This window comes from Ictalurus punctatus, chromosome 18 (assembly GCF_001660625.3).
Source record: "Ictalurus punctatus breed USDA103 chromosome 18, Coco_2.0, whole genome shotgun sequence".
Taxonomy (NCBI): domain Eukaryota; kingdom Metazoa; phylum Chordata; class Actinopteri; order Siluriformes; family Ictaluridae; genus Ictalurus; species Ictalurus punctatus.
The window spans coordinates 23,013,899-23,032,029 of record NC_030433.2 but is presented as its reverse complement, the minus strand read 5'-3'; the positions used below and the strand labels follow the sequence as shown (position 1 = coordinate 23,032,029).

Genomic DNA, 18,131 nt, shown 5'->3' with positions numbered 1-18,131 from the left:
CCCACCCCTTTTTTTTTTTTTTTTTTTTTTTAATTCCTTACATTACTCACAGTACAAGTTCCCTAGGGAGCTTTAACACACACACACACAGGCTATTTCAATCACAGATACGCTCGCTCACTCAGGACTAGGTTGGTCTCGGGAGAAATACACTTCTCATTCTCAAACTTTTACACTTCAGCTCTTCAGCTAATAGATGAACAAACCTCTTCCATTAGAGCTGTGTGTGTGCGTGCGCGTGTGTGTGTGTGTGTGCGTGTGTGTGTGAGAGGTCAGGATGAGGACCACATAGTGTGCAGCCACACCCTGGCTGATTGGTGACCACACCTCTGTGTGGAATCTGCTGCAGTCACATGGCCCCCAGCATCCACCCCATTGCGCTCTCTCTCTCTCTCTCTCTCTCTCTCTCTCTCTCTCTCTCTCTCTCTCTCTCTCTCTCTCTCTCTCTCGTCTAAAAGAACAGGGTGTGACTGTGCTGAGCTTAGAGAGGGAGGCTACACACGATCTCTCACTACTCCTCCCTGCTCCTGTTTTGCTTGCTGTTTGTCTTTCTCTCTCCTCTCTCTCTCTCTCTCTCTCTCTCTCTCCCCTTTCAGTCACTTTTCCCATCTCAAGGGCGAAATCTCCTCTCATGTTTTATTCTTTTATTCGTCCGAAGTTCTAGATTTATCTCAGATAGCTTATAGAAGGTAACGTTTCACGCGCTCGCGTTCTCTTTTTCTTTACAGCCGTCGACTGTTTGTTTATCTATTTCCTCACCACGTGATCTCATCCGTTCCTCCGGGTTGGTTTGTTTGTTTGTTTGTTTGTTTGTTTGTTTTTGTTTTGATCTTGTTTAGCTGATTTTATACGCCTTCGTCGCGTGACCCCTGTTTTAAGCGTGTATATATATATATATTTTTTGTGTCCTGACTAAACACGTTTTTTACTTTTCAGTGCCAGCCGAATCCTGAGAAGTCCAACGCTGCTACCTCAGAGCCCTCCGAGGAGATGCCATCCATACAGATCAAGCCTGAGCCAGAGGAGGTGGAGTGCACGGTGGTGAGTGGCCTTTTGTGTGTGTGTGTGTGTGTGTGTGTGTGTGTGTGTGTGTGTGTTTGGGGGGTTGGGGACTTTTGGATGAGTGGGCGGAGATTAGATGGGGGGGGTGTGTGTAAAAGAGGTGTGGTCGGGATGTCCTTACGAATGAAGTGAACGTCTTTTTGGAGTGTTTTCTCTTCTTTTCTAGAATACAACACCGCTAGAGCTCTTCCTTAAGCTTTTAAAGACATCTTAAAGGAAAAATGACCGCACTGCATACAACTCTTGTCCCCCGACGTCTGCAACTCTACCCTCGTTTTAGTCTCTAAGTCGCGTTACACTGCGAAGCATCGTCAAGCGCATTCATAATCGGTCAAAGTTACCAAACCAGTAGGTGTGTTTGCTCGTTTTATAGCAAGAGGAATGAAATCTAATCCGTCTTCTCAAACAAAGTGGAGCGCATAATGTCTGCGCGTCAGAGACGACCTCGTCTCCGACGCGGGGGCCGAGGAAAAAGGACGAAAACCCGTCTTCGTGTTTTAATAGGAATCGTTTAGTTTTTCGGGACTAGTTTCAGGACCGTGCGGTTTCTCGAGACGTGGCAACCCCGGTTAACGACCGTAGCTCTTCTGGAAGCGTACCTGCTGTTTCGAACGCGGTCGAACGTCTACTACGAATCTAAAACGTCTAGATCGCGACACCGAAATCTCCGGTCACGAGACCCTCCCGGCGAGGGCGTTTTTACGGAATCCGAGGCCGCACGAAAACGGGCCGGACGAATAACGGAGGCACGTTTGGAACCTGCGCGATCGAGCACTCCGACTAGCATCGCAAAGCTACGTGGAGGTTGTTTTTTTCGGGGGGGGTGAAAATACGAGCTACGCCTGACTCTGTCGCTTACAGACCGAACGCTGTTCTGAATAAATGATTCGGGTTTAAAAAAATTAAAAAAAAAAAAAATAATAATAATCTTTTTTTTTATTATTATTATTTAAATAAAGTTTGTGAACAGCTCCAGCTTCCTCTTTGTCTTCCTCCCTCAATACCTTTCCATTTCTATCCCCCTCTATCCATTCGTTCCAAGCTTCGGCTAGGCCCTAATAGGATATATCGAGGGAGGCTTCCGTTCTGCCGTAGTCATGGCAACGGGTTCTCTGGCGGGAGTTGGAAAGGCTGTGATGTAGCCAGCCCACACCCCTCCTTTTATACACACACACACACAGACACACACACACTTACACTCCTCACTCTAACCCACCCCCTCACAACACTCCCGCTCCCATACACTCCACTCCCTTAACCATGAGGTGCACACTGAAGATTATATACCTGCAGGGGAGAACACACACACACACACACACACACACACACACGTCCTTGTGTGCACTCATCTTGAAGCTAACGGGGGCATTCATGCACAGCACATCCTCCACACCCTTTTTCTACTGTTTGTCTTCTTTACACACAGGGACGCTCACGCGCTTACAATTTTATTAGGCTTTTATACAGCCGGGGAAAAAAATCCCGCACAAGTCCTTTACTATACGTGAACGTGAATCCCAAACGCCGGACCGTTCACACCCCGACGACGCAACGCCGACGACGCTCGGCGGTCAGGGTCGGCGAGAAACGGTCCCTTTCTAGAACGGACTGCGGTGTCCTGCGGCCTATCGGAGACCGCCGTGTCGGGCGATTCCACGCGGCGACACGCCCCCCTCGTTTCCGACCCGCGATCGGGCGAACCGAGCGGATTATTTACTCTGAGCGAAAACGGAAGAAGTTAAACTTATTCCAACCGTAGTGATCGCACCTTTATAACAGCGTCTTCTATTCCTCTCGAGGAACTCTTCCTGTTCTCACTTCCTCCGTCACCTGTACCTAGATTATTGCCTAACAATAACGTTCATAGTTTATAACTTCAAAATGTTAAAAAGAACTTTAATCGTAATGTTTGATATGTGTTTATTTATTTATCATTTTTACATCTATAAAAAACATGTTTCTTTGTATCTTCATTTCGCGCATGAGAACTTTTCACAGCAGTTCGGTAAAAGATTTCTCCGGAATGTTCTGGAGACGTTTAAAATGTCTTCGTGGCTCGGTCTTGTTTGTTTATTTGGGTTGGTGTTGTTTTGTTGTTGTTGTTGTTGTTGTATAGCCTTCTGGAAACTGAAACAATGGCATTATGACTTGTTTACTGTCCAACGCGAGGATCCTGTGCTCGGAACAGGAGGAGAGAAGATGGAGTAGATCCGCAGCGCGATAAAGCTGCAGTTACTCGCCGCGTCGGCCGCTCGGACGGTCGTTAAAGGGTGCGGCCGGCCTACCACGCCCTCTCCGAGCCTCTGTCTGGCATTAATAATCTCCCTCGGCAGCCGCTCCCTCCAGCCTGCTCCGGTTTATCGTCCATATCTCTCCCTCACACTCTGGCACATCGCACGGCAGACAGACTCGTGGCCGATCTCGTCCGAGCAGACGTACGGTAACCTTACCGCGTCTGTCGTTTAACCCCCCCCCCCCCCCCCTCCCGCTCCGCTTTCTCTAAGTTTACACAAACAGACTCGGGTATGTCGTCGTCTTGAGATAGGACCGGGAGTTTTTCTGCTCGAGGGACGGAGCTCAGAAACAGGAAAACGCCCCGTCGTGGCTCATGGAGAAATTCTGCAGGGGGGTTGGGGGGTGAGGAATGAATTATCATCTCACTAGTTATATTTCTAGAGTTACAGAAATCCGTACGTTATTTATAGACCGCCATCGGCGAGTTCGGACACGGCCGTATCGTGATCGGACCCTCTTTAAAAGCATATCAAGCGACTCGTTAAAGGCGTTCAGGACTCGCCATGTGGCCGGTTGGCAGCGTCTTCGCATCATGATCTAATATCTGAAGGCATTTATTTATTCCTCTGTTCGTTTGTTAATCGAACACAGCGTTACAGAATACAAGCGCTCTTCTTCTTAAACGCAGCGCCGTCCGCAGGGTACGTTTAGACGCCTTGGAGAGGAATCCGGACACTCTGTGACCGAAAATAAAACGGAGGAAAAAAAAAAAAAAAAAGTATAAAAATCGATTAATCGTTGCCTTGATACGTTTTTTTTTAAATTTTTTTTTTTTACTTTAAATACGTGGATTTAAATCTAATCACGTAAAGGTAAAGTCTCTAATAGGTGATCTAACGAGTCAGAACTATAATATAACTGGATTAATATATTATATTATATTATATTATATTATATAGACGCTGTTAATTCTATTCTTGAATTATTCTTGCCGAATAAAAGCCTGAAATAGCTTTATGTTATTCCTTAATTGCTCATTTATCGTTCAGTTACTCCCATATCCTCACCCGCTGCTTATAGGATAATGAAGTGGGCGTGTCCGAACCCTATCCAGGCGTTTGATAGGTCGAGGGGATTTGATCCGATATTCACAGCTGATTGAGACTAGAGCGTTCGCAGGTCTTTGAGTCGAGCTAAGAAGGGGACAGAGTGGAAATCGAAGACATTTCGGAGATTGTGTGAGAAATTTGTCGCACGAAAACAAGCGTAAGTGTGCGGTTGTTCGTTAGCGAGTAATAACGCGCTGCGGTTCTTCATACAGGCCGTCGTTAGGGCTCTGTGTCCGTTCTGGAGTCACTGCGTAGTAACGGCGCGAATAAAGCCCCAGACTGTATATAGATACGCGTCGGTCAGCAGCGGAGAGTCTGTTCTGGTCCGGACGGATTTGGCTCCGCAGCTCGCACGCGGTCGAGATGTAAACGCTTTGACGCTTCGTGGATACTAAGCAGAGATTAATAATGCGCCGCGATGCTTCGTTTAAAAACGACACCTCGTATAGCTCTGCATGCCCACCGCTACGATCCGTCGTTTATTCCTCCACATCCGTGAATGTGTAGAAATCGGCCCGGTTGTAGACTCGCTGGGGGTCGTGACCCCGTGTGGGGTCGCTCGGTTTACACATGGTACAACCGTACGTTGACGACCGGCGCTACGTCCTTGACCGTATCGGCGTGATGAAAAAGAGCACGAGAATGAGCTTTTTGTTAAATACGGATTTCTACGCGTGGCGGTCACGACGCCGTAGCTGCTGGGGAAATAAGACACGCCCCCTCATTATCATATGCGGTGTTCAGAGATTAGGAAATGCTCCGAGTGGAGTTTGAGCTGGATGAAAGACTTTTATGGGATTGATTTAAATGGGAGAAGCGAGAGGCTGAGGAGTAGAAGGCGACGGTGGATATGTCTTTCTGCGTGCAGTCAGACGAGCGTGATGGAATTTTTCGGAGGTTTGGAGTTTTGTTCGTGTCGTGGTTCAGGTCAGGAGGCGTATCGATCGTTCTGTTTTTGGACGAAGACGAAGTCGGAGAACGCCGGAACGTTCCTTTAATAATCAATGAAATGACGAGTATCAGTCGGAGTCGCGGTCAGTGCAGCGCTATTGATGTTTTCTTCTTTTTCTCAATAAATTGGGCAGATGATTTAGAACAAAGCCCCCCCCCCGCCCCCCCCCCCCCTCTCTCTCTCTCTCTCTTCTCTCTCTCCCTCTTCCCCCTCTCTCTCTCTCCCTCTTCCCCCTCTCTCTCTCTTCCCCCCCCTCTCTCTCCCTCTTCCCCCCCCCTCTCTCTCCCTCTTCCCCCCCTCTCTCTCTCCCTCTTCCCCCCCTCTCTCTCTCCCCCCCCCCCCTCTTCTCTCTCTCCCTCTTCCCCCTCTCTCTCTCCCTCTTCCCCCCCCCTCTCCCTCTTCCCCCCCCTCTCTCCCTCTTCCCCCCCCCCTCTCTCCCTCTTCCCCCCCTCTCTCTCTCCCTCTTCCCCCCCTCTCTCTCTCCCTCTTCCCCCTCTTCCCCCTCTTCTCTCTCTCCCCCCCTCTCTCTCTCTCTCTCCCTCCCTCTTCTCTCTCTCCCTCTTCCCCCTCTCTCTCTCTCCCCCTCCCTCTCTCTCTCTCTCTCTCTCTCTCTCTCTCCCTCTTCTCTCTCTCCCTCTTCCCCCTCTCTCTCTCCCTCTGACCCCCTCTCTCTCTCCCTCTTCCCCCCCCTCTCTCTCTTCGCCTTCTCTCTCTCTCCCTCTTCCCCTTCTCTCCCTCTCCCTCTCCCTCTCCCCCCCCCTCTCTCTCCCTCTCCCTCTTCTCCCTCTTCTCTCTCTCTCCCTCTTCCCCTTCATTCTCTCATACTCTCTCTCCCTCTTCCCCTATTCTCTCTCATTCTCTCTCTCTCTTCCCCTTCTCCCTCTCCCTCTTCTCTCTCTCCCTCTTCCTCCCCTCTCTCTCTCCCTCTTCCCCTTCATTCTCTCATACTCTCTCTCCCTCTTCCCCTTCTCTCTCTCTCCCTCTCTCTCTTCCCCTTCTCTCTCTTCCCCTTCTCTCTCTTCCCCTTCTCTCTCTCTCTTTCTCTCTTTCCCTTCTCTCTCTCTCTTTCTCTTTCCCTCTCTCTCTTCCCCTTCTCTCTCTTCCCCTTCTCTCTCTCTCTTTCTCTCTTTCCCTTCTCTCTCTCTCTTTCTCTTTCTCTTTCTCTCTTCCCATTCTCTCTGTCTCTCTCTCTCTGTCTCTCTCTCTCTCTCTCTCTCTCTCTCGTCTGCTCCGCAGTGCAGTCAGTAGTGTGAGCTTGGCTCTGACTGAGCGAGTGTTGGATGAGAACATTGCTCTCGTTTCTCTTGGCAGCTCGCTCGTTGCTTGACGCACCACTGGATGCCGGAGAACATTCTAATTGCACCGAGACTTCGGCTCTAAAGCCGTGTTCGTTATACGCACTTTCACAGATGCCGTGATGCGTCCAGCGTTTCCACCACCCCCACCCTCCCCCAGCACCGAATCCTCCTCGCCCGCGGTACTCCGGTACGCCGCTCGCATCGGCTCGTCTCACGACGGGCGACGGCCATCGAAACCTCCCCGATTAACGCCGCGCGCGGCGAGCTGATAACGAGGCCGCTTATCGATGCTTTTCCCTTCCGGACTCCAGGAGTTGAAGAAAGGGACTGGAGCGAAAGGCGGAGTGGAGGAAGGGTGTGGAGATCGAAAGAGGGTGAGGTGACAGGGTGGAGGTACATAGTGGAGGGAAAAAAAAAAAAGAAAAGGGGAGGGCGGGAACGAGGGAGCAAAGGCGGAAAAATGACTCAGCTGATACCTCCCAGTTTCCATGGTAACCAGAGGCCTTTCCCACCCACACTCTCTCTCTCTCTCTCTCTCTCTCTCTCTCTCTTTTTAAATTCTCTCCCTCTCTCTGCCTACTCGCTCACTCCTTTCTGTCACGTTTTTTTCCTCCCTGGCACCTAGCCTCAACCTCACGGCCTCTTTATTTACAGGCCGCCTACGAGGGGAATTAAACGGATCAAATTCTTTGTTATTCGGTTTCAGTCTTGCCCTGTGGTTCCGTTGCTGTTTGCTCGGGCCTCCGTGACACACACACACTGTTTACCGTCATTCACGCTACGTGTACGGAGGCCGCGCGCGACGTCTTTAACCAAACCAGAGCGTCACGTTTTTCCTTTTTTTTTTTTTTTTTTTTTTTTTTTTTTTACATTTTGTGCTCATTGGGTTTTGTTTAGTTAAAAAGATCTGGAGAATTCTTCAACTCCGTTTCCTCTGAATACATCGCTGCGAAAAACTATAGCCCCCCCACTGGGGGAGTGTGTGTGTGTGTGTGTGTGTGTGTGTGTGTGTGTGTGTGTGTGTGTGTGTGTGTGCGCGCATGCTGGGAGCTGGATAAATGCCAGGGTTCAGGCCTGATCCTCTGCTGCGTTGAGGCCCCGTCAGGACGGCCATTGTTCCTGAGCTGGAGGAGGTCTCTTCTCCTTCTTCTCCTTCTTTTCTTCTTCTCTTTCTCTTCTCCTTCTCTCCTTCATCTCCTTCCCTTCTTCTCCTCTCCTTCTCTTCCTCTTCTCCTTCTCTTCTTCTTCATTTCTTTATCGTCTCCTCTTCTCCTTCTCTTTTTCTTCTCCTTCTCTTTTTCTTCTCCTTCTCTTTTTCTTCTCTTCCTCTTCTCCTTCTCTTCTTGTCCTTCTCTTCATCTTCTTCTTCTCTTCATCTTCTCCGTCTCTTCATTTCTTTATCTTCTCCTCTTCTCCGTCTCTTCATTTCTTTATCTTCTCCTCTTCTCCGTCTCTTCATTTCTTTATCTTCTCTTCTTCTCCTTCTCTTCATCTCTTTCTCTCCTTCTTCTTCTCCTTCTTTTTCTTCTCTTTCTATTTCTCTTCTTCTTCTCCTTCTCTTCATCTCTTCTCATCTCTTTATTTTCTTCTCCTCCTCTTGTCATCGCGTCCTCATCCCTCTCTCCTTGTCTTTTCAGCTCTACTTTTACTCCCTGCCCTTGTCGTCTCCTCTTGTGCCCTCCAGTTCTCCCTCTGTTATCTTTATCTCCCGTCTCTTCTTCTGCTTTTCCTCTTCTATTCCTGTTCTGCTTTCTGTTTCTGTTTTCACACTGACTTTTTCCCCTTTCTCTCCGTCTCTCTCTCTCTCTCTCTCTCTCTCTCTCTCTCTCTCTCTCTCTCTCTCTGTCTCTCTCTCTCTCTCCAGAAACAAGAGCCTGAGGACGATTGCCCAGAGCCGACGGACCTGAAACTGAAGTCCTCTCCCCCTCCTCTCTGCGTCATCAGCACCCACCCGGCCGACGCCGACCAGACCGAGCCCGTGGACCTGTCGCTTAACAAGCCCCGCCCCTCGCTACCTATCGCTGCCACGCCCGCAGCCACGCCGGTCAACCCTGCGCCAGCGACGGGCGGCATCAGCGCCAGCGCCACCCTCCCGGCCGTCCTGGCGTCCACGGGCTCCATCCTGGCCTCGGCACAGAGCGTCGGGGGACAACAGATCCTACACGTCATCCACACCATCCCCTCAATGAACGTTGCAGGCAAGGTGGGCCAGCTGCAGACCATCCCTGTGGTGGTACAGTCGCTGCCCGTCGTCTACACGGCCATGCCCGCTGACGGAGTGCCCACCGCCGCCATCACCGTCCCCCTCATCGGCACAGACGGCCGCTCCGAAGGGTCAGGTGAGGAGAACGCCTTATCTGTCTTCCTCTCTTTCAGTCCTCTCGCTGTTGTTTTATTCAGCGCGGTATACGGTTGCGTTCGGTGTCGGGTAGCTCATAGCATTCATGTCCTGCGCAGGAGACCGACGGAGACCCGGGGCTTCAGGACCGGTCTAAAATCAACACGCCTTTTTCGAGACTTTTTGGATTTTTAATCCGCATGAACTCTGGGTTTGCATGAGCCAATCTTTCCTCAGATATCTTTCAAACCACATGATGCCAACAAATACAGGTGTTCCACGTCCATCCATCCATCCATCCATCCATCCATCCGAACACACACAGCGCTCACACACTCTTTCATTGTGGAATAGCCAGTCCACCTACCGGCATGTCCTCGTGAAGAAGATCCCGGAGGGAGAAATGCGTCAGGATCGACCCGAGGACCCTGAAGCCGTGAAGCGGCGACTCCTCCCCCGCCGCACCAGCGTCCGCCGTGCCACCCGCTCGTTCATTAGTTTTATTTTATTACGTTTTACAGCAGCGAGGTGGTAGTAAAAAATAATTCAATAAAACTAATGAACATGTTTTTGAGCCAAGTGGCTTTTTAGCGTTTAAATCGTCTCAGCAGTTTCCTCTGGGACAGGACTCCGAGGCTACAGGAACAAAAGATAGCCGCGTAACGCGATTACGGGGCTGAGACCCCGGTGTTCTTATCGGATCATCGCAGTTACGATATCCGTTTATATATTTATGATCGGTGAACGACCGAGCGGTCCGTACGGACCGTTTTTCTTTGTTTGTTTCTTTCTCGGCGATCGTCGCGGCCGGAAATGCTGGGTCTTGCCGCGGCTTCCGTCAAAATTCGCGACACGACTCGCGATCGTCCTTTCGCGGCGATGTCTGTCTGTCTGTCTGTCTGTCGGTAAACGAGACTTTCCGCCGTACTCGTGTCCGACGCCGGACTCTCATCGGCTGCTTTCCGGGATATTCCGCTCCGAGTCGTCCGTTTAAATAGTGTTGTGTTTTGTTGTTTGTTTTTTTTGTAGATAAAATTTTCGTTTCCTAATGAAAGAAACGAACACGTCGGCACGGTTATATTTTTCTCTACGACGCCGATTTCAAACGTCTCATCGCACGCCTTCAGATCAGAAGGCTTTCAAAGATCGTGAGAAACGGTTCGGTCGGGTGTCCACAAACTTTTGACCTGTGGTAGTATACCTCATCGTTGCATTCATCAGGTTGAAATAAAAATCAGCGCATACATACATACACACGGTCATGCATATATATATATATATATATATATACATACATACACACACACACACACACACACACACACACGCGGTCATTGGCTTGGACGTGATTTCCCTTTTTTTTTTTTTTCATCCTGTAATGGTTTGTTCCGCCTGAGGCTTTTTTTTCTTCTCGTTGCCCTTTTGACTTCGCAGCTCTCCACTTGACGCTGACTAAAAAAAAAAAAAAAAAAAAAGGAAATGAAGCCTAATAATGAAAAACCAAGACAAAGATGGGAAATGAAATGCGCAGGGCGTGAAATTGAGGCGATTTTGATGGATTCTGTAAGAAGATAACGATTAGAAAGACGGTCTGCTCGGGCGTCCGGTAGCGTGACGCGAGTTCATTCGGAACCCCGAGGTTTTATTTTCGTTTCTTTGGGGTCTTTTTTTTTTTTTTTTTTTCCCCCGGGCCGCACAGAGCTGAGTGAAATGTCGAGGGCTGAACGACGTAAACACTGGCGAGGTGAAGTACGGTGTTTTTTGGGTGGGGTTCCTTTTTTTTTTTTTCCCCTTCCAACAATGGGTTAGTTTCTCTTACTGATTTCACTGTGTGGAAAAACATTATGATGGAAGAGCTCTGAATTTAAAATGGCACACACACACACACACACACACTCACACACACACACAGAGTTATTGAGCAGAACAATATCGGGATGCTTTGAGAGAAGATGGGAGCTTGCCAGAGCTTTACACTCCAAACAGATCCCTCTTTGATTCCGAATCAAACCGCCTGAACCGTCTCTGTTCTCTTCTCCCACCAGGGGGTTAAAACTTGCCCCGAAGAGAGATCCGCCCACATCCTGCTCAGCCACACCTAGTTTTAATAAGGAGCTTGAGGTTAATTTACGATCTCTCCATCTTTTCTGGACGCGCCCAGAGAACAGTCTGCATACCGCAACCACACCCAGCTTTAATGAGAACTTCTTCTCACCGACTCCGAACAAGACACGGGGTGGGGGGGGGGTGTGTGTGTGTGTGTGGGGGGGGGGGTGTCCATCTCTCTGTATTTGTTTTAAAGGAATACTCCGAACGAATACGCAGACCCGATGTGACTGGACCGCCTCTGTTGAGCATTTTCGGAGATATCGTAGGTGTCTAACAACTTTTAATGAATAGATAAATACATGGGGGGGTGGGGGGTGGGGAGTGGGTGGGGGGTGGGTGGGGGGGGCGTTGTAAACTTATTATTAAATTATTTATTCAATTATTTATTTTCTGTCAACGTCGCAGGCATAAAGGAAATGTTTTCAAAACTACTTCTAACTGATCCTATCGCATGTCTGTCTCGACTGGGCGCGGTCTCTTCCAAGATGACTCCGCCCTCTTTCCCCAGCGCGCGAGAGCGGGGCGACGAGCACGACGACGATCTTGCGGCCCGCCTTCGCGCTCGCCCGGTTGAACGATGATATAATCTACGCCGGCGACTGGCGGCGGTGCGAGACCTTACCGCGACACCCGATGACGGATTTTCCCTTTCATTCGTCGCAAGCTTTCGCGTCGCAGTGCCGCGTATGTCTTGCGATTTCCCCTTCTCGGCCTCCCGTTATACACATTAAGAGTGCCACGTGAATGGGTTTTCCTGTCTTTACTCGGTACAGGGGCACGTGAAGTACTTGCGATCGAATCGACCGTGTGACGCGGATGCGGATAATCGAGATTAGGTTGGAAAACTTCTTTGACGGTCAAAAGCGCGAGTGTTAATGAGAGCGTTCTGCGGCGACGCTGGTCACGTGAGCGTCCGGAGGCAATTTCTACTTGCTTAGAGATGTGTTGTGGGTCCAGCTGAGGTCAGATAGCTAAAATTCTTGGCCTTTTTCTCATTGTGTGTGTGTGTGTGTGTGTGTGTGTGTGTGTGTGTGTGTGTGTGTGTGTGTATGTGTTCAGTGCGAATCAAGCCTGGATCGACGTCCCCGGTGGAGTACCAGAGCGACAGCGATGCGGAGAGTGGCACAGAGTCCGGATCAGCCTCCTTCAGAACGCAGGGCATGGACAACAGGTGTGTGTGTGTGTGTGTGTGTGTGTGTGTGTGTGAGAGAGATTTGAACCAGGGGCATCTCTGCGGCTCTGGGTGGCATAGCTGCATCACTAATAGACATCGTACAACTGCAGCACCACTGCTCTGCTCTTGTGGAGCTCCATTGTGTGTGTGTGTGTGTGTGTGTGTGTGTGTGTGTGTGTGTTGCTGGGCAGGGTTCTTTCCAAACCGGGTATAAACAAGGTTACATAACTCAGTTTGTCGTCACACCTCCTTATGAATGCTTTTCAAAGAGAGAGTAATAGAGGGAGAGAGAGTGTAATAGAGAGAGAGAGAGAGTGTAATAGAGAGAGGGAGAAAGAGAGTGTAATAGAGAGAGGGAGGGAGGGAGAGAGAGGATAATAAGACAGGATAGAGGATTGAAAATCTTACAGCGGAATCGTCTGAATAAAAAGACACAGAAACAGGGCCGGAATTAGGGAAAAGAGCGAACTAGTGATCAGGCAGAGGGCGAGAAAGAAGAGAGCGGGGAAGGAGAATAGGGGAGTGAGAGACATGCAGGCAGGAAGAGAGAGGAAAAAAAAAAAACAAGGGGGAGGGTAAGTTGGAAGAAAAAGGAGAGATCAGCACTGGACTGGAAACGCTCCAGCTGTACGGGATTTAGACGTTCACACCCTCGAGCTCCCCCTGCTGGTGCTCGAGTGTTATTACACCAAAGGGTTGTTATTACACGTCAGGGTCAGACGATACGAACCTGGATCGGCATCGGATCCGAAATGTCTCGCTGATCCTGCTTTCACACGATTTGAGCCGTTCTTCATTCAGGTACACTGGAGACAATTAAAACTTCACTTCTCCGACTAATAAAATCCACAGCAACCAGCTGGACTATACTGGCGAACAATTAACACCCTAGCAACCAGCTGAGTTTCCTTAGCAACCGACTGGGATGATATCGAAACCTCGTAGAAAGACCATAACAACCACTTGGGACCCCCATAATAACAGCCACTTAGCGTTTTACAATCTGAACCTTTTTATTTTTAAACCTTTTACATATTCTAAACATTGAGCCTTTTAACTTTTACACGCTTAACCGTTAAACCTTTTGAACAAGCGCTTCAACTCGACGACAGCAAGCGTCGAGCCCCTCGTAGTTGTCCGTTGCTGTGAGTGACCCCGTGCGTGACTCGCTTCTCTGCGCTTCTCTTCAGCTTAAGCACAGACGTGGACATCCAAGCAGACCCCGACTCGCCCGACATGAAGAGACGGCGAGTGCACATGTGCGACTACGACGGCTGCAACAAAGTGTACACCAAAAGCTCTCATCTGAAAGCTCACCGCAGAATACACACAGGTTCGTGCTTCTCTGACATTCCGAACAGCTCGCGACCGGACCAGTAAGAGATCCTCCGAGTCACGGTCCTCTGTTCGCTACACGTCATGGTGTTTTAAATGAACCGTATAACTTTGTATAAAATGATCCCTGCTGGGGGGAAAAAAAAAAAAAACTATAGAAACCATAGCAGAAATTCTAATGGTTTCCACTACAAAAACCATTACAAAACAATAAGCCAACCATTTAAAACATGACCGTTAAGCACAGGACGGCCACCAGGGCTGGCAATTAAGGCAGGTCTGTACGCTTTGACACGCCGGAGCCTTGTCGCCGGTCTAGCGTAGCCTCGTCGCCTACGTCGGCGTGTTTCAACACGAGATCGCGATCACGCCGGCGTGATCGGAGCACGTAACGGTTCACCGGCGTGTATCCGGCTAGCTCGTAAACTTTCTTTCGTGTGACGTTTGGATTTTTTTTCAAGTAGCGCTTTCGATTTTTTGGTTTGGTTTTTTGGCGTCGCGTGAGGTTATGTGAAGGTGGTTTAATTGTGGGAGGATAGCGTTGTAAAATACATGACTCGCCACTGATAACATGCCACCGAATTACCAGTAGAGACCCACAGGGACCAGTACAGTTTCCAGTAAAACCATTCGAAATTCTAAGAGGGTATGTGTGTGTGTGTATATATATATATATATATAAAATATACAATTTTTTTTTTTTTTCCAGCAGGGATGAATTTTTTTATTTATTTTTACTAAAAGTAGAACAATACTCAATCATTTTTCTGACCTAAAGCTTTAAGCTATTTTTTTTTTTTTTTTTGGCTTTAGACATTTCACTAATACGTCTGTACATGTTTTTAGATTTGATCTTCAACTTCATTGCTTTGTCATGTTAAAACGAACGAAGTCACGGAACGTAAAGATTTGTTTCCCCTAACGCGAAACTTTTGAATCATCCGAGTGCGAAGTGAAGAAGTGAAAGCATTTTATTTATAAAAACGAATGGAACGATGACGAGAGGACCGGATCTGTGATCTATAACTACTTCCCTTTGCTCTTTCTTTAGGAGAGAAGCCGTATCAGTGTACGTGGGAGGGCTGCACGTGGCGCTTTGCCCGCTCCGACGAGCTAACGCGTCACTTTCGCAAGCACACGGGCATCAAGCCATTCCGCTGCACTGACTGCGACCGCAGCTTCTCACGCTCCGACCATCTCGCCCTCCACCGGCGCCGCCACGTCATGATGTGAGCCCGGCTTCGCATCATTCCAGCTCAGTTTAGCCCCGCCTCCTCTTCCCACTATTTTCTCCTCAGGAGGCTCCACCCTAATCCCCCTCCCCGCCCCCACCCCCACAGAAAGGGCTGAGAGAACTGTGAAGCTGTCCCTTCCTTCCTTCCTTCCTTCCTTCCTTCCTCAGATCCGCATACGATGAAGATAAACGCCGCATGTCTCTTGGGGTCGTTCTCCCACACAGTCACGTCAAAAAAGAAATCCGCTCGTCCGTCCCGTTCTCATTTAGTCCAGGTCACGCCGTTGCAACGCTCGCTCCAGCGGGGGAGCCGGACCGGTGAGATGCGCTGCAGAGAGCAGACTGAAGGCGTGAGGGTTCGTCTGAACCCGTCACGATGACGAGACACGAGCGGAGCAGAACCGGACGACAGAGAGGACGCGAGAAGAGAAACGAAACGAGTTTACACAATACGAGTCTCTTCTGATCATTTGATTTGTATGTTTTACCTGAACATTTTAGTCTTTATAGACGTTTATTATTATTATTATTATTATTATTATTATTATTATTATTATTATTATTATTATATATATTTTTTGGTTTGCATGATCTAGCTCTGTTGTGTTGAGTCATTTGAATGCTTGCGTGTGGCTTGAATGTTCACGTGTATTTTTTTTTCTCTTCTTTTTCTTTTTAAAATAAGTCCTACCCCCTATTTTACGAACAAATATTTCCGTCTTTTATCAGCTATCTTCCCCGCACCACCCGAGAGGTAGAACGCGAAGACTGTGAATTTTTTTTTTTTTTTTTTGGAAATATTGGCTAATTCTTTTCATCATTTTTTTTTTGGTTAGTTTTTGGAGGTTTTTTTGAGAGAGCGCGCGAGAGAGAGAACGAGAGAGCGCACGAGAGAGCGCACGAGAGAGAGAACGAGAGAGAGAACGAGAGAGAGAACGAGAGAGAGAACGAGAGAGAGAACGAGAGAGAGAACGAGAGAGAGAACGAGAGAGAGAACGAGAGAGCCTCACTTCAAGGCCTCACTTCAAGGCCTCACTTCAAGGTTTTCAGCAAGATATGAAGTTCCTGAACTTGTGAAGTTTATGGAATTTTGGGTTGGGATATCACAACAAAGCATCTTCCACAAAACCAACAAACAAACAAAATATATTTGGCTTGGTAACAGTATTTATATATATATATATATGTATATATAAAGTAAAATTAAAAAGTAAATCCAAATGGGGTTAGGATAGGAAATACGGGCGCTTGATAACCGTGAGAGTGTGTGTGTGTGTGTGTGTGTGTTTTTCTATGAAACCTAATCAGAGTTTTAATAGTAGAGGTGTGTGTTCTAGGCACATATTGTTCACGCCCATCAGAGCCTTAATTGAAGTAAATGTGCAACTCGTGTATTTTGCGCATCTGGTTTGGCGGAGTTCCTCAGGGTTCTGGGTTGGGACCCCTAGTAAAGTAAGGCAAAAAAAAAAAGAAAAAAAAGACAACATCGAAAAAACAAACAACCATCTTTTTTTATATATAAATATATATATGGATCAACAGCAACCACTTCTTAAAGGAACAGTTTTAGCTCCAGCCCTGGTTTCACTCGACTATGCAAAAGTGAGACCCGGACCTTCCCCTCGACCTCCGTGGCGATTATCGGATTAAAAATCGTAGAGCACAGTCCCGTTCAGAGAGGACGATTTATTCGACCTCGTCCCTATCCCGTCACGCTAGCGCGTGTCGTCGCGGTCGTCGTTTCAACAGCTAGCAGATTACGAAGACGTACGCGTCAGGCCTTTTATTTTGTTTGTGGAAGCTAAACGCAGCGTGTTGGATTCCAGCCTTCAAGAGTTGACTGCATGTTCGGTGGGGTGGGGGGAGGGGTTCAAATAAATAAATAAATAGAAACAAATTAAAATAATCTTTGATCCAGTGCAATCTTCAGACGTCAGATCTATTCTCAGTCCTATTCTCTTTGCTTCAACTCTAAACCTAAGCACATCTTTGTAGAAAAGTATATGCATTCGATTGCGATCCTTTTTTTTTTAAATAAATAAACTGTTCATAGGCATACAGACAATTATAAATAATTAACGAATACATGTAAATATTGTATATAATCAAAGTTCTGAATAAACGTAACGGGTGGATTTCTATTTTTAACACTGACTAGACAATGTGAAAAAAAAAATTCTTTCTTTTTCCCTTTGTTGGCTCAACAATGTGTTGTTTTTTTTTTGTTTTGTTTTGTTTTTTTTTTTCTAAAGGGAAAAAAAATCCCTTTTTAATCGGATGTGTTGTAACTTTTTTTTTGTTTTGTTTTGTTTTGCATGGAGAGAATTTTCTTTGTGAAGTCGCTGAGCATGTCGGTGACCTGACGGTGGCCTGTAAGCACTGATGATCCATCTCTGATACGGCGTGGCATTTCCTGTGCAATTAAAGCCATTCTTTGCACGTTTAAAAAAAAAAAAAAGCAAAAAAAAAAAAAAACACAAAAAAAAAACAACAACAACAACAAAAAAAAAAAACAGCTACTACCTGACTTTAGTGACGCTCTGTTTATAAATAGGCACAGTACTCAGAACGACCCTTTGATCAAATGAAATGTGCGTCGTCTCGGTTCCGTGCGACCGAAATGCCATCAGGAACCTCCAGTAGGAACTCTTGTAGATGAATTTTATTTCCAAACCGACCCATTTTATGACCTTCACTTGTATTTTATGTCTCGTGACTGAACTGAACATCTTTTTCAAGCATGTTTACTCATTTTCAGTTTGAGTTCAACAAACACACATATATCGGGTTTGCTTTGCGCGAGTGTACGCGAGCGTGTTTTTCCTCTCTCTCTCTCTCTTTTTTTTTCTTTCCCTGTTTGTTTGTTTTTGTTTTGTTTTTCAAGGTCGGAATCATAGGTATTTTATATTGAATGCAGTAACTTATGGGCCAGTACTATATTACTCAGTGCAATGCAGTTATCCTGATAATAATACAAGTAATTAATGTTATTTCTTTTGTATTTGTACAGAACAAATGTGTAAAGATCAGTGAGGCGAACACAAGCTTTTTGATACTGTGAGAAATGGTGTTAAAAGTCAGTTTCCCCTGTACAGTCGTGATTCTCTACGCCTTTTATAGAATAAAGTGTTTTTTTGGGTTTTTTCTCGGGTTCACGTTGGTGTTATTTCAGTGACGATTGACGTGAGATGAAGAATGATTAGATATCATGTCGGTGATTTTTGGAGGGTTTTTTTTTTTTTTTTTTTTTAGCACTCTTTGCGACCGCGGTGAGCTGTCGATGTT

The 18,131-nt window shown here is 47.4% G+C and overlaps 1 protein-coding gene across 5 annotated transcripts in view; it reads left to right on the top strand.

Annotated features, from left to right (window-relative positions):
* The window catches only part of klf8 (Kruppel-like factor 8), a 31,157-nt gene extending 13,167 nt beyond the window's left edge, over nucleotides 1–17,990 (top strand). For 3 of the 5 annotated variants that reach the window (XM_053687709.1, XM_053687710.1, XM_053687712.1), the window contains exons 2-6: nucleotides 937–1,041; nucleotides 8,521–8,995; nucleotides 12,163–12,274; nucleotides 13,468–13,610; nucleotides 14,664–17,990. In XM_053687709.1, the coding sequence (XP_053543684.1) occupies nucleotides 937–1,041; nucleotides 8,521–8,995; nucleotides 12,163–12,274; nucleotides 13,468–13,610; nucleotides 14,664–14,845 (1,017 nt within the window). In that variant the 3' untranslated portion in view covers nucleotides 14,846–17,990. Of the gene's footprint in view, nucleotides 1–458; nucleotides 690–713; nucleotides 785–936; nucleotides 1,042–8,520; nucleotides 8,996–12,162; nucleotides 12,275–13,467; nucleotides 13,611–14,663 lie in introns of those variants that run through there. The other 2 variants (XM_053687713.1, XM_053687711.1) reach the window with 2 other exon arrangements.
* The last annotated feature ends 141 nt before the right edge of the window (nucleotides 17,991–18,131 follow it).